The sequence below is a fragment of the Mesoplodon densirostris genome, chromosome 14 (genome assembly GCF_025265405.1).
Source record: "Mesoplodon densirostris isolate mMesDen1 chromosome 14, mMesDen1 primary haplotype, whole genome shotgun sequence".
In the NCBI taxonomy this organism is placed as follows: Eukaryota; Metazoa; Chordata; class Mammalia; order Artiodactyla; family Ziphiidae; genus Mesoplodon; species Mesoplodon densirostris.
The window spans coordinates 77965048-77982294 of NC_082674.1; the positions used below are offsets into that span (position 1 = coordinate 77965048).

A 17247-nucleotide genomic window follows, 5' to 3' on the forward strand; every position below is an offset into this window, starting at 1 on the left:
CTTTGGATGGACAAAAGTAGCTTATCCTTGGCTCACATGTATTAGCCTGCCTTTGGCTGCAAGTAATATAAAGCCCAAATCAAAATGGCTTAAAACAGTAAGGAGAATATATGATTTCATGTGCCATAACATGAAATCTGAAGGTTGGCTATCTCCTCTCTAAGAGCGGTGAATTCCATGGTTCAGTTGTTCTCACGGACCCAGCTTCTTCCCATCTCTTTTCTCTGTCATCTTCAGCTGCTTAGCTGGCTCCCCTTGAGGTCCCTAAGACAGCTGCATCAGTTCTGGGAGTCTATTTAGACATAGCAACGTCTAACTTCTTCCCGTCTATCTCAAGAGATGTTAGCTTTTCCAGAAGCACACCAGAGGACATGAATTCGTATTTAAAGCTTAACCCAATTACTGGCAAGAATGGCACTTCCATTAGTTGCTGAGACCAGTGGTTTTCAACGGCCATATGTAGAATCATCTGGGAACTACTGAAAAATCTCATGTCCGCATCCCAGGCTTCCCCCCCAAACTCCCCAAAATCACAATTTCTGGGAGTGGGCCCCAGGCATCAGTATTTTTTTTAACCCCTCAATGGTTATGTTTATTAAAACTAGTCAGTGAACTGAGGTACCTGTGCTGGAAGTCAGGAATCCTATTAAGACAGGGAGAAGGTCATTCAATACCTCTGCGCCTGAATTCCTGACATTCTACAACTAGATCAAGTTAACACACTGGAAGACTACATACTTGACTTATATTCTCTTACCAAACGACAAAAATTGAGTTTTGCTGTCACGTGGCTTTCAGTAACTGACCGTAAAAAAGTTACATGAAACCTGTCACGAAGAATCTTAGAAATAAGAATTCTCTCCATTCTACTCAGTGATTTCCATAATGAAGACCTACGTAAGAACCGTTTTATGAAAGTATTATTAGAAGAGTTAGGCTTTGCACTCTCCCTCTTTTCTGAAAATGAGAGGTAAATAGATAACCACTTCATCCTTTTTGTTTGGGCTCCAAAAAAGATCAGAGATAGGGCTTCCCTGGTGGTCCAGTGGTTAAGACTCCATGCCCCCACTGCAGGGAGCATGGGTTCAATCACTGGTTGGGGAACTAAGATCCTGCATGCCACGCAGTGCAGCCAAAAGAATTTTTTAAAAGATCAGAGATAAATTTAATACAGCCATGATAACCATGCTGACCAAATGACATGTAAATCCATGTACAGCTTTCCCCATTACAACTTTCTTGCTTATATTTCCTCTGGTTCAGATTTTTTTGTACCTATGGTATTATTATACTCATACTTGCTTGGAGCTGCATCAAGGGCCAGTGAGATTTACTTCATAAGAGGAAACCAAGGGAGCAGAGAGGAGCAGAGGCCGATGGGCACTAGAGCCTCGTATGGCCGAGATGGCCAGACTTCAGAGCACTTACAACCAGGCAGACAAACAGACCCTGATTCCAGGTACAACACAGTGAAGGCATGACTGAAGCAGTACATTGGGAAATCTGCTCTGAGGAAAAGCTCTCTTTAGAGAATTGTAGAGAAGAAAGTGGAAATTGGAGGCTGGAGTCCAGTTAGAAAGGGCTGTAATAACCCACAGACTAGAGACCCACAGCCTGATGGCTGCTTTAGGTGCACAGGGCACATATGAGGGAAAATGTCTCTCCCTCAACTTGACTTAACACAGGTTAAGAGATTTTACTGACACAGCGATGTTTGCCTCTTCAAAATAATGATAGTTGTAGCTATTTAAACTTCTCTGATTCTCACTCCCTCAAATCTCTGCTTGGTCTTTTAAGTTTACAGGTGAAATGGGTACTGCCTCTTGGAATATAAGAATTACTTTTTTCTTACACATAAACTTTATGTCAGCCAATGTTAGCTTACGTACAGATCGGTCATAAAATGTACCTTCTACAATTGTGCCCTATGACAAGATCTTGAATTCCTTTAAACTGCATGTGATCTTTAACGAAGATGTGAAGTATCAATTCTACAGGTAATATAACCACTCCCTTGCACAATTTCATTAAATTATTGAAGCTTCTTGTAATGAACCCTCTTAAAGCATCAACTCAGCCCCTCTCCCCTGTGACTTCCTCTGGATGATTCTAGTGCATCATCTTTCCCTCCTTCCTATCACAGCCATGGAGTGAACATGGAAGACTGCAATGGGCGCTGAGAGATGACTCACTCTCAGCTCACATACCCCTGATGCTAAGGGCCCAGGATCCATCGTTGTTCCTTACTTTCCCAGGTCTTGTCTGATATACCTTTGCTTGAGTATAAGCAATTCCCTTTCTTGCTTTTTTGGGATTAGGTTACAACCAAAATAATTCTGACTCATATTTTCAGACAAGACTTTGATAAGAAGCGTCACTAACTTTGGTAGACTCTAATGTATACAGCAAGTTAGTGATGCTATTATTTTTCACAGCAATAAAACAATATTATGATAATAGTTTCAATTTCATTTTTCTAATAATAATCAGTACCACTATATAAAAGTACATATTTAGAATCTTATTATTCATGCTTGGAAAATTTTGTATCACACTCCTAAAATTTATGTTCTACAAGTGTATAATCTGACTACAGTTTATGAACCAATGAGAAAGATAACCATTCTTATATTTTAACAACAAAAAATTTAAGAACTCCAGGTTTAGGAATGGTATAGCAAGAGACACTGCTCCGTTTTATTTATAACAGTAAGAAATCGGAAACAACTTTTTTGTTCAACAATAGGAAACTGGTTTTAAAAAATCCCAGAACCATAATTTAAGCCATAAAACAGAACTGCGAGCAAACAGTAAAAATATGTTGTGAATGTATTTAACGACATGAAAAGATCTAGCTGTATATTCGTTGTCTATTATCCCAATGTCTTCCTAGTGGAACCTAGTAGTTTTCTCTCTTCCATCCTCATTCAGCCTAACCTTCTTCCTATTTTATTGAGAAAACGCAATCAATCAGAAGAGATTGCTGCAATCTACTACCACAACATTTACCCACCAGCCAGCATCTCTGTCACATATGCTCCTCCCCTGTTTCAATGGCTGGAACCATCTTGGTGAAGACCAACCCTTCACTTAGACACTACATTCTGTCCCTCGGCGCCACCCACTGAAGAGTTGCATATGATTGTAATGACACAAGAGGGCGCTTTAAATGAGGAATCTTGTAAACCACTCCAAATCAAGTCTTGAATAGTCTTCAACAGGCAGACACAAGCACTTTTCACCCATACAAAGCTACAGAAGAAAAGAGAAAACAGAAACACATGAGCTGGTAAAAATTACCAACTTAGCTACTGACTCCACCAAAAGCAACATGCACAGAAGAAAACTAACACAAAAATCCAAACTGAATTAAATATCCCAGTTTAGGTATATGAAAAAAAAAAACAAACAGCTTGAATTGCAATTCAAAAACTAAGTCCAAAACTGAACCAAAAAAATGGAAGTAGCCATAAAAAAAGAACAAAATTGAGTTATTTGTAGTGAGGTGAATGGACCTAGGGTCTGTGGAAGTCAGAAAGAGAAAAACAAATACCGTACGCTAACACATATATATGGAATCTAAAAAAAAAAAAGGTTCTGAAGAACCTAGGATCAGGACAGGAATAAAGACGCAGACATACACAGAGAATGGACTTGAGGACACGGGGAGGGGGAAGGGTAAGCTGGGAAGAAGTGAGAGACTGGCATGGACATATATACACTACCAAATGTAAAACAGCTAGCTAGTGGGAAACAGCCGCATAGCACAGGGAGATCTGTAAAGGGGCAGGAGAGGGAGGATGGGAGGGAGACGCAAGAGGGAGGAGATATGGGGATATATGTACATGTATAGCTGATTCACTTTGTTATAAAACAGAAACAAACACACCACTGTAAAACAATTATACTCCAATAAAGATTAAAAAAAAAAGTAATGAAACAAAAGTTGACTGACCCAGAAATGACAGAAGAAATAGTAATCACATCAAAAATGAAGACTATAATACAGACCAGATTTGAATGGAAACTTAATAAGGGTAATTGGACAAAAGTGGAAGAATAAAAATTAGATGAAGAAAGTAAAACAAAGACCAAAAAAAAAGAAAAACCATCAGAGATAACATAATATACATAGTAACTATAAATCAAACATTCTGTCATTTCAATAAATGTGAATGGATTCACTTACCAAAAGAAAAAAATGGATTTCTGGTTTGGTTCACAGAGCAAAACCCAACTATATGCACTATTAAAGAAACAAACCTAAACTGACTCAGAAAAGCTAAAAATAAAATGATGGGCAAATGAATATTAAAAGCAAACACAGACAAATCTCTGGCTGCAATGCAGAATCTGAAACCACATCAAGAAATTTTCTGTACTGTTACATTAAAATCTATTAATCTACATTGTAGGTTGGATGTATATTTTATACACAGGCATATTTTATAATATCATGCATTATTTATTTGGAAAATATTACCTTATTAATTTATGCAGATCTTTCGCATGCTTCATTCTATAGCACTTTAAGAATCACGTTCTTTAATATCATCACCAACCAATCTTACCAAAAAGTCTTTAAGTATAGGAAAGCTTTCAAGCTCACAGAGGCAGATCCAAACTGTTCCAAAACTGTAATTTTTGCTCAAAAGCCAGAACTTTATCATCAATAACATATACTTTCAGTTGGTTTTTTTTTACATCTTTATTGGGAGTATAATTGCTTTACAATGGTATGCTAGTTTCTGCTTTATAACAAAGTGAATCAGTTATACATATACATATGTTCCCATCTCTCTTCCCTCTTGCGTCTCCCTCCCTCCCACCCTCCCTATCCCACCCCTCTAGGTGGTCACAAAGCAGGGAGCTGATCTCCCTGTGCTATGCAGCTGCTTCCCACTAGCTACCTATTTTACGTTTGGTAGCGTATATATGTCCATGACACTCTCTCGCTTTGTCACAGCTTACCCTTCCCCCTCTCCATATCCTCAAGTCCATTCTCTAGTAGGTCTGTGTCTTTATTCCTGTCTTACCCCTAGGTTCTTCATGACATTTTTTTCCTTAAATTCCATATATATGTGTTAGCATACGGTATTTGTCTTCCTCTTTCTGACTTACTTCACTCTGTATGACAGACTCCTAGTCCATCTACCTCATTACAAATAGCTCAATTTCGTTTCTTTTTATGGCTGAGTATTCCATTGTATATATGTGCCACATCTTCTTTATCCATTCATCCGATGATGGACACTTAGGTTGTTTCCATCTCCTGGCTATTGTAAATAGAGCTGCAATGAACATTCTGGTACATGACTCTTTTTGAATTATGGTTTTCTCAGGGTATATGCCTAGTAGTGGGATTGCTGGGTCATATGGTAGTTCTATTTTTAGTTTTTTAAGGAACCTCCATACTGTTCTCCATAGTGGCTGTACCAATTCACATTCCCACCAACAGTGCAAGAGGGTTCCTTTTCTCCACACCCTCTCCAGCATTTATTGTTTCTATATTTTTTGATGATAGCCATTCTGACTGGTGTGAGATGATATCTCATTGTAGTTTTGATTTGAATTTCTCTAATGATTAATGATGTTGAGCATTAGTTCATGTGTGTTTTGGCAGTCTGTATATCTTCTTTGGAGAAATGTCTATTTAGGTCTTCTGCCCGTTTTTGGATTGGGTTGTTTGTTTTTTTGATATTGAGCTGCATGAGCTGCTTGCAAATTTTAGAGATTAATCCTTTGTCAGTTGCTTCATTTGCAAATATTTTCTCCCATTCTTTTGGTCTCGTTTATGGTTTCCTTTGCTGTGCAAAAGCTTTGAAGTTTCATTAGGTCCCATTTGTTTATCTTTGTTTTTATTTCCATTTCTCTAGGAGGTGGGTCAAAAAGGATCTTACTGTGATTTATGTCATAGACTGTTCTGCCTATGTTTTCCTCTAAGAGTTTGATAGTGTCTGGCCTTACATTTAGGTCTTTAATCCATTTCGAGTTAATTTTTGTGTATGGTGTTAGAGAGTGTTCTAATTTCATACTTTTACATGTAGCTGTCCAGTTTTCCCAGCACCACTTACTGAAGAGGCTGTCCTTTCTCCACTGTATATTCTTGCCTCCTTTATCAAAGATAAGGTGACCATATGTGCGTGGGTTTATCTCTGGGCTTTCTATCCTGTTCCATTGATCTATCTTTCTGTTTTTGTGCCAGTACCATACTGTCTTGATTACTGTAGCTTTGTAGTATAGTCTGAAGTCAAGGAGCCTGATTCCTCCAGCTCCATTTTTTGTTCTCAAGATTGCTTTGGCTATTCGGGGTCTTTTGTGTTTCCATACAAATTGTGAAATTTTTTGTTCTAGTTCTGTGAAAAATGCCAGTGGTAGTTTGATAGGGATTGCACTGAATCTGTAGATTGCTTTGGGTAGTAGAGTCATTTTCACAATGTTGATTCTTGCAATCCAAGAACATGGTATATCTCTCCATCTATTTGTATCAACTTTAATTTCTTTCATCAGTGTCATAATTTTCTGCATACAGGTCTTTTGTCTCCTTAGGTAGGTTTATTCCTAGATATTTTATTCTTTTTGTTGCAATGGTAAACGGGAGTGTTTTCTTAATTTCACTTTCAGATTTTTCATCATTAGTGTATAAGAATGCCAGAGATTTCTGTGCATTAATTTTGTATCCTGCAACTTTACCAAATTCATTGATTAGCTCTAGTAGTTTTCTGGTAGCATCTTGAGGATTCTCTATGTACAGTATCATGTCATCTGCAAAAAGTGACAGCTTTACTTCTTCTTTTCCAATTTGGATTCCTTTTATTTCTTTTTCTTCTCTGATTGCTGTGGCTAAAACTTCCAAAACTACATTGAATAAGAGTGGTGATAGTGGGCAACCTTGTCTTGTTCCTGATCTTAGTGGAAATGGTTTCAGTTTTTCACCATTGAGGACGATGTTGGCTGTGGGTTTGTCATATATGGCCTTTATTATGTTGAGGCCTCTATGCCTACTTTCTGCAGGGTTTTTATCATAAATGGGTGTTGAATTTTGTCGAAAGCTTTCTCTGCATCTATTGAGATGATCATATGGTTTTTCTCCTTCAATTTGTTAATATGGTGTATCACGTTGATTGATTTGCATATATTGAAGAATCCTTGCATTCCTGGAATAAACCCCACTTGATCATGGTGTGTGATCCTTTTAGTATCCAGCATAGGTTTTTTGCAGAAATTTACAAGCTGATCCTAAAATTTACATGGAAAAGCAAAATACAGGATAGCCAAAACAATCTTGGAAAAGAAGAACAAAACCAGACAGCCTGCAATTCCTTATTTCAAAACTTAGTACAGTCACTCCTCTGTATCTGCAGCTTCCGCATCCACAATCAACTGTGTATCAAAAATATTTGGGAAAAAAATTCCAGAAAGTTCCAAAAAGCATAACTTGAACTTTCCATGCGTCAGCAACTATCTGCACAGCATTTACACTGTATTAGGTATTATAAGTCATCTAGAGATGATTTAAAGCATACAAGAGAATGTCCTTAGGTTATATGTAAATATGCCATTTTATATAAGGGACTTGAGCATCCATGGATTTTGGTATTTGTGGGATCCTGCAACCAATTCCCTTTGGATACCGAAGAACAACTATATAAAGTTATAATGATCAAGACAGTGACAGTATATAAGGATAAACATTATAGATCAAGAGAACACAACTGAGAGCCCAGAAATCAATCCTTACATTTAGTTCAACTGATTTTTGACAAAGGTGCCAAGGCAACTCAGTGGGGAAAGGGTAGTTTTTTAAAATGCTTGCTGGAACAATTGGGTATCTATATGCAAAACAAAAATTTGGATCCTAACTCACACCATTCCCAAAAATTAACTCAAAATGAATCACAGACATAAATACAAGAGCTAAAACTTTAATAGTTAGAACATAAAAGTGAATCTTGTGACCTTGGATTAGACAAAGAATTTTTAAACTCCAAAAGCATGATCCATGACGAAAAAAACACTGATAAAGTGTACTACTACAAAATGACAACGTTCATGCTTCAATAGACACTCTTTTTAAAAGGCAAGCACAAATTGGGACAAAAAGACAAAGCCACAGATTGAGACAAAATATTTGCAAATTATATATCTGATAAAGGATTTGTATCCAACATATATAAAGAACTCTTACAACTCAATAATAAGCTTACAACCCAATTAAAAAATGGGCAAAGATCTGAATCCACCAACAGCACATGAAAAGATCCTCAACACCATTAGTCATTAGAAAAATGTAGATTACAACTACAATGAGATTCCAGCTCACCCCTAACAGAAAAGCTATAATCAAAACAGCTGACAGTAACAAGCATTGGTGAGGATGTGAAGAAACTAAAATCCTCCTGCATTGCTGTCTGGAATGTAAAATGATGCAGCCACTTTGTAAAACAATGTGGCAGTTCTTAAAAAGTTAAACATGTATTTACTGTCGGACCCAGAAATTCCACTAAAGTAGTAACCTACTCAAGATAAATAAAAATGTATGTCCACAAAGCTAATAATAAGCTCATCCTGATTTTTCCGCCTACCAATACTTCCTTGATGCAACCTAAGGTTTTCTGTGATCTCAGGTAGTCACCTCTTGATCCCATGACCTAGAAATATGTCATCTCTGCTTGAGGAAATGAAAAAATACTTCAAATTAATACAGGTCCGAATCTACCCTGAACTGACAGCCACCCCACCAGCACCAAAAAGTTCCACAAAACCCACCTGTTCCTAATTGTACCACCAAAAGGGAAAAAAGTCCTTAGATGAGAAGTTCCTCAAGAGAATATTCATTTATGCATTTGGTAGCTTCATAACACTGATCTTGTGTGATATCTCCAAGGCATATTTTGACAATATATTTAGAGTTCTCACTTTCAAAAAAAAAAAAAAAAAAAGTATGTCCACAACACAAAGATTCACACACAAATGCTCACAGCAGAATTATTCATAATAACTAAAAATTGGAAATAACACAAATATCAATTGGTGGAAGGATTAAAAAAAAGTGGTATATCCATACAATGGAATAATGGAGCAATTATTTTTTATAAAAATCACTGATATATGCTAAAGCACTGATGAGTCTCAAAACCATTACACTATATGAAAAGAACCAGAAGCAAAAGGCCACATGCTGGGGCTTCCCTGGTGGTGCAGTGGTTGAGAATCCACCTGCCAAGGCAGGGGACACGGGTTCGAGCCCTGGTCTGGGAAGATCCCACTTGCCGCAGAGCAACTAAGCCCGTGTGCCACAACTACTGAAGCCCACACACCTAGAGACCATGGTCCGCAACAAGAGAAGCCACTGCAACGAGAAGCCCGTGCACCACAACTATAGAGAGCCCACGCGCAGCAAAGAAGACCCAACTCAGCCAAAAATAAAAAAAATGAAACAAAAACAAAAACAAAAAAAGACCACATGTTGAAATTTATATGAAATATCCAGAAAAGGCAAATCTAGAAAATTCATTAGTGGTATTGGGAAGTGACCGCAAATGGGTAAAAGGAATCTTTTGGGGGTGTCAAAAACCTTCTAAAACTAGATTTTGTGATGCTATGCAACTCTGTAAATTTACCAAATAATATTGAATTATACACTTAAAACAAGTGATATATAAATCATACATCAATAAAGCCGTTTTTAAAAAAACTAACAAAGTAAAAGGGTCCAAAATAGTCAAGGTGCTCCTGAAGAACAACATTAGAAAAATTATCAAACTATATCAAAATCCAACAAAGCTCCAGTAATTAAGGCAGTAGAGTACTAGAGCAAAAGACAAAAGGAACAGAACAGAGACCCCAGAAATAGACCTCTGTTTGAAGGAAACTCGATATATACCAGAGGGGGCATTACAAATGAGTGGAGAAAGGGCAGTCTTTTCAGTTGAATGGTTCTGGGAGATTGGTTATCCGTATGGGGAAAAAAAAGAAAAGTCCCTAGAGCACACTGTTTAAAAAAAAAAAAAATCAATTAGTCTTAATTCTTCCCTTTTCCCTATACCCACAGCTGCCTTCTTTTTCGTGTAATTAAAAATTTTTTTAATTGAGGTATAATTGACATATAACATTATATTGGCTTTAGGTGTACAACATAATAACTCAGTATTTGTATAGATTGAGAAATGATTGCTACAATAAGTCTAGTTACCACCCAACACCATACATACTTAACTTTTAGGATTAACTCTCTCAGCAACTTTCAAGTATGCTCTACAACATTACTGACTACAGTCACCATGCCGTAGACTACAGCCCCATGACCTATTTATTTTATTGCTGGAAGTTTGTACCTCTTGATCCCTTTCTTCACCTGTTTCACCCACTGCCCAATCCCCATCCCCTCTGGTAACCACCACTCTGTTCTCTGTATCTATGATTTTGGTTTGGTTTTATTTGCCCATTTGTTTTGTTTTTTAGACATAAGTGAAATCCTAATGGTATATTTCTTTCTCTGACTTATTCTGCTTAGCATAATTCCCTCAAGGTCCCTTCAGAAAAACTTTCATGTAATTTAGCAATTCCTCCCACATGGAAAGTACAGAAAGTAGAGTATACTTTCCTACTCCTGACTTTGGGCTTGGCTATGTGACTTACTTTGGTCAACGGGTTGTAAGTAAACATGATGTGATACAAACAGGGCCTTGCCCTCTTGTCCTTCTGCCAATGCCATGAGAAAAACATGCCCCAGCTAGCCCCTTGGTCCCAGGAGGAGAGTGAGACAAATGTGGGGCAGAACCATCCCAGTGGTTCTGCTTTATGAAGCACAACCAACCCAGTCAGAGCCAGCCTGTATCAGCCTATTCCCAGCCAATCTGCAGATGCATGGAAAAAGAAACGTTTACTTTTATATGCTACCGAGTCTTGTGGTTGGTTTTAAACACCATATTGTGACAACTGTTAACTGATAGAATTTCCAAAGGATTAAAATATAAATGTAAAAAGCAAAGCTACAAAAACCCAAAAAAAATTAAAGTACTTTACAGCCTCATGATAAGGAAGGATTTCTTAAGTAAGACACAAAACACAAAACCTACCATAAAGAAAAAGATTGCCAAAACAAGTAATTCTGCTCACTGAAACGCCTTTAAAAAAGCGAAAAGACAGCCCACAAAATGGGAGACTTGTCACACATACATCACAAACAATTTATATATAAAAATCAATTTATAAAGGAGAATCAGCCCAATAGAAGCATAGGTAAAAGACATTAATGGCATTTCACTGGAGATGAAGCTCCAAAGCCAGTAAGCATAAGAAAAAATGCTGAACTTTATGAAAATAAAGCTATGTGGCACCATTTTTACACCCACTAAATTGGTCAAAAAGTTTAAAGTCGTGACAATATAAAGCATTAGTGAGTGGGGAGCAACAGAAATTCTTTTACACAGTTGATGGCAATAAAAACTGTTATAAGTACTTCAGAAAAGACTGGTATTATCTTAAGTTTTAAGATGATACAACAATTCTATTCCTTGGTGCACTCAGGACAACTCACACACATTTTCATCAGAAGACACGTAAAACAGTTATTTATAATAACAGTTTATATTTTAAAAATTGAAAATAACCTCAATGTCCGTCAATAGTAGAATGACTAAATAATTTGTAACATATTCAGAGAATAAATGCTATACAAGAGTAAAAGTGAATGACAGCTGCATGCATATACATGAATGAATCTTACAAGCATAATGCTGAGTGTAACAGCAAGTCACCAATAGGTATAGAATATGATACTGTTTAATATCTAAACCCAAGCCAAACTAAATATAATATTTGGTGAATCATACACATTTGGTAAATTTACAAAGAAACAAAACAGGAGAATAAAAACACAAAAAGACAGTGACAAAGCCAGAAAGGGAAGTAGGTCCATGGAGATCCACATATATATCTATTTATATGTATCAAATATTTTATAAGTTTTTAGTGGGGTAGGAGAGAGAAAAAGACTTCTATTTGAGAAAATGTAAAAAGGCCTATGTCCCCATGCCAATTTCTAGAGACATTTCAGAGGGGGAAAAAAGTGTTAAATCATTCATTTTACCTTTTTTATGTATCTTATTTTCATGACGACTTTTCAGGATTCAAAACCTAGCATGGGGGGAAAAAAATCACGCAATCATTTTTATGCATTAAATTCAGGTACATCATCATACTCTCGTAATTTTCTAAAGATTCCAATAATATTCATCCTAGTAATCATCTAATAATATTTACTATAAGGGGAACTGGAAAATGACTTTTATATTTATCCCACATACATTCATGCTAATAAACAACCAAATATTCGGTATAATTTCTAATTCCAGGGTAACCCTTCATATTTCACAACTAAAAATATCCAGAAGCAAGGACCTCTGACTTTCTAATATTTGCATATAGTCAAGGGAACTTCTGCCGCAAGATGGAATGGTTTGGTTTTAAAGGAATCTTTTTTTTTTTTTTTCTTTTTGCGGTATGCGGGCCTCTCACTGTTGTGGCCTCTCCCGTTGCGGAGCACAGGCTCCGGATGCGCAGGCCCAGCGGCCGTGGCTCACGGGCCCAGCCGCTCCGCGGCATATGGGATCCTCCCAGACCGGGGCACGAATCCGTATCCCCTGCATCGGCAGGCGGACTCTTAACCACTGCGCCACCAGGGAGGCCCTAAAGGAATCTTTTATTTTCACTTATATTTCAGTTTAATTTTGAAGAGACTAGCTCCGATTAACACATGGGAAATGAAAGAACATAAACAACTATTATTTTTCAATTATCTTTTCTTACATCTGAAAGAATATTTGAGGAAAACTTTGAAATAACTACTTAAGTATGTTTTGATGTAACCCTAAAATATTTATCAACCAATGATCCTTAACTTTCCTTCTAAGAGTATAACTAACAGGAGTACTATTTCTCCTATTTGCTTTGTTTTCCTTTGGTTAACTTAGCTACTAAGGTTGCTAACTACACTGAAGGTTTTAAGAACATTCCAATTTACACCAGCAGTAAGTATAAATTTTCCTTTAAGTTACAAGGAAAAATATACAAATGAATTTTCTAAACTGAAGTAAATCCTTAGATTATCAGTCCTAATATAACCCATACGCTACCCTATGAGGCACTCTCCTTAAGGAACTGTGTCTTTTCAAATTCCACCCTTAGTTCAAAAGTATTCTTTAAAAAAGAAAAACAGGGCCTTCCCTGGTGGTGCAGTGGTTAAATATCTGCCTGCCAATGTAGGGGACACGGGTTCAAGCCCTGGCCCGGGAGGATCCCACATGCCGCGGAGCAACTAGGTCCATGCGCCACAACTACTGAGCCTGCGCTCTAGAGCCCGCGAGCCACAACTACTGAGTCCACGTGCCACAACTACTGAAGCCTGTGCGCCTAGAGGCCGTGCTCCACAATAGGAGAGGCCACTGCAATGAGAGGCCTGCGCGCCGCAACGAAGAGTGGCCCCCGCTCACCGCAACCAGAGAAAGCCCGTTGCGCAGCAACGAAGACCCAACACAGCCAGAAACAAAATAAAAAATAAAAGAAATTTTAAAAAAAAGAAAGAAAAAGAAAAATTAAAATTGTACTTACTTTAGCCAACAGTTCTTGTGTTTCAGCAGTCAGTGGATCATGTGAAAACTTGCAACATTCTCCCTGATAACATTTTGCTCCTGTATGGTAAAACTTGCAAGGATACTCATGTTAACCCAAATGTTAAGGAAAAGAACAACTGTAACCAACTAAAATAATTTGTTATTAATTTAGTAACTTTATTTTCCTACGTAAAGTTCTTTTCTCCTAGTAGAAACAAATTCTCTATTTAAAATATGAGACAGTAAATTATTAACTAGGTTATAAGAAAAATCCAATTTTAGGATGATTATAAAGTTTATTGGCTATCACAGGACACTTTTATCCTTCATATCCATTCTTAAAATAAACTACAGGTATATTTCACCGATATAAGAGAGGGATGTGTATTTTAAATACTTTGAGAAATGGGATTCTTTTTAAAGCATTCTTTTGCGGTGGGGGGATTAAAGTCAATGACAATGATATGTCTTACAAATCTGGATCCTTCAGATATTAGGTTTGTATAAAATAGGAACAATTTATACAGCTTCAATATTGTTTTCCAGGAAAAAATTCTCAAGTTAGAATTTGCGATTCCTCGAATTGAATGACTGAAGGCAAACAACTTTTGTGTTGGTCAAAGGTCCAATTACCCTGAAATGTTTATGTTCGTATTTTTACAACATGTCTAGACCATTTACACTGAAGAGTTAGGGTTATTCTTCAAATTAAGGGACAATTAACCCCTATACAGTACAGAATGTGCAGAAAACGAGTACTCCCAAACTGTGCAATTCCTGCCTCTTTTATGAAAAGTAAAGTTACTGTACCTTGTGATAAAGGATATTATGCAAATACAGGCAGTTTTCACCTCTGGTACAATATCCTTGTACATAAAACTTACACATTTCCTTTTTCTTCTCTATCTCTGCAGCATGATCAAATTTACACTGGTCTCCCTGGGCCAAAAGAAGGAACAAGGAAAAACCATTATTCCTCATAGTTAAGTCATTACAATTCCTACTTAACTTAATGATTCTACAAGAAAACAAAGTCTTAGAAGCAGTACAGTCTAATTCTTAATGAGCTATCATAACCACATCACATGTATATATCTACTTAAACATCTGTCAAGTCCTTAATATTTTTTTTTTTTTTTTTTTTTTTTTTTTTTGCGGTATGCGGGCCTCTCACTGTTGTGGCCTCCCCCGTTGCGGAGCACAGGCTCCGGACGCGCAGGCTCCGGACGCGCAGGCTCAGCGGCCATGGCTCACGGGCCCAGCCGCTCCGCGGCATATGGGATCCTCCCAGACCGGGGCACGAACCCGTATCCCCTGCATCGGCAGGCGGACTCTCAACCACTTGCGCCACCAGGGAGGCCCGCAAGTCCTTAATATTTTTAACACAAAGCATTTAAAAAAAATTATCTACTTTCGTAAACACAAAAGAATATTTCAGGAAAATTTTCTAATTGAAACTTTCCCAGAAGGAAATGGTTCTAAAATTGTACAGGTATGCTTTTGGAGTGTCTAATGGAAAGAGGAGTTGGTTTTAGTACATTTTTGTTATATCTTACATTTTAGTATATTTTTGCTTACACATTTTTTATACCTTAATACATTTCCTTTCAAGAAAATATTTACAAATTTGTTTTCCCTGGCGTTGCACCGTATGTTGGTTGATGAATCCCTGACTCATTCTCACAGGCTGCTGCTTCTCTTTAGGTTTACCATCCTTTGAAAACAAAAACAAAAAACTAAATGTGAGAAATAAAAAATTAAATATTTTATTCCATTGTACAAAAGAATGTGTTTTTTAAATTATTTATTTATTTATGGCTGCATTGGGTCTTCGTTGCTGTGTGCGGGCTTTCTCTAGTTGCGTCAAGTGGGGGCTACTCTCTAGTGCGGTGCACGGGATTCTCACTGCGGTGGCTTCTTTTGTTGTGCAGCACAGGCCCTAGGCACACGGGCTTCAGTAGTTGTGGCTCACAGGCTCTAGAGCGCAGGCTCAGTAGTGTGGCGCATGGGCTTAGTTGCTCCACAGCATGTGGGATCTTCCCAGACCAGGGATCAAACCTGTGTCCCCTGCACTGGCAGGCAGATTCTTATCCACTGTGCCACAAGGGAAGGCTATACAAAATTATTTTAAACCACCTTTAAAAACATTAAAAAGTAACTCTTCTGAATTGGCCTGCAGGTAAGATGTGGACTTTTGTACATCAGTTGAAAAAAATGTATGTTTTGTCAGTTTCAACAGCATTCCATCACTGAACATTATGAATATGAATATTTTATTGTACCTTGCCCTCCTTTTAAAAAATTAATTTAAAAATTTAAAAAGGAAAGTACCACTACTTCTGATTAAAAAGTGAAGTCTAAGAACAAGGCTCTTTAGAACAATGGGGACAAATCTCAAAATCATAAGGTAAACCGAAAGTAGTGTGATCTTTCATTACAATGAGATGCTCACTACGTGTGAGCTGAGTGTACTGACGAGCTCAAATTAACAAACATAATTAGAAATATACCCTCAAAAATGGCAATAAAGATATGAAAACAAAAGGGGAATTTCATTTTACGTCTTTAGAAACATAAATCATTTTTAGTGTGTTAACTTGTGGTACAACTTACAGCTTCTACGTACCATATACCCGCATACAGTCTTAGGAATTCAGTAAGTACAAAGAAGGGAGCTGGCTGTATATTTATGTGATCTGCTTTGCAATAATGTCAGACTTCCACTTAGCACCATCAAAATTATGTATCTAATAAATGTCAGTTTTAACTCTGGGTTTTATTTTGATTATGTTATTAAATTCTAACATATATGTTTACAATTTGTTCCTCATGTAGCAGGGCTGTCAGCTTTGGCTGAATAATCATTTGAGTCAATCTAAACCAAAAAAAAAGGGGGGACTTCCCTTGTGGTTCAGTGGTTAAGACTCCACGTACCCAGTGCAGGGGGCCCAGGTTGTCAGGGAACTAGATCCCACATGCCACAACTAAAGATCCCGCATGAATCAACTAAGACCTGGCACAGCCAAATAAATAAATAAATATGTAAATAAATATATATTAAAAAAAAAAAGGAAAGGGAAACTACCTGGGTCTAGCCCTGCCCTGGCCCTTATAACTACAGGCAGTTAGCTAAACCCTAGGGCTTCGGATTCCTCCTTTGTAAAATAGATTTTATATAAATACATTTCAATCTATAATATTTGGTATTTCTAATATTTTACCACCCTCAACTCTTGCCTCCTGAACCAAGCCTAACAAAAAAAAAGGTGGCCATCCAGCTTACAAGCCCTCAGAAGAGCAGAGTCCAGAGGAGTCACTTACTGTTCTACCGTGATTATATCGCAGACCAAGGAAGAGGAACTTCTACAAAGCAAAATCAAAATTCCAGGAGGGTAGGGAGTGTCTGATAAGGTCAAAGCTCAAAAATATTCATTTTTAATTTCCAGAGGGAGTCAAAAACCAACAGACCAGGGACTTTAAGAGTAGAAACTCTGTAAGACTCTGTGGCCTTTGGAATGTCCTCATGGCTATCTTATATTCTCCATGCCTCCCATATCTGCTTTGCACAGCCCTCAGAAATCAGGGGGCTTGTGTGCATATATACAGGGGCAATAGGTACGACACTAAGGCC

General features: G+C 37.5%; 1 protein-coding gene across 3 annotated transcripts in view; it reads right to left on the minus strand.

The window, feature by feature from the left end:
- Nucleotides 1-17247, minus strand: part of ZC3H8 (zinc finger CCCH-type containing 8) — a 39548-nt gene that overhangs the window by 7334 nt on the left and 14967 nt on the right. Inside the window, exons 5-9 of one of the 3 annotated variants that reach the window (XM_060117428.1) lie at nt 15208-15330; nt 14442-14555; nt 13615-13722; nt 12095-12141; nt 2681-3252 (exon numbers count right to left, since the gene is read on the minus strand). In XM_060117428.1, coding sequence (XP_059973411.1) covers nt 12115-12141; nt 13615-13722; nt 14442-14555; nt 15208-15330 — 372 coding nt within the window. In that variant the 3' untranslated portion in view covers nt 2681-3252; nt 12095-12114. Of the gene's footprint in view, nt 1-2680; nt 3253-8252; nt 8919-12094; nt 12142-13614; nt 13723-14441; nt 14556-15207; nt 15331-17247 lie in introns of those variants that run through there. The other 2 variants (XM_060117429.1, XM_060117430.1) reach the window with 2 other exon arrangements.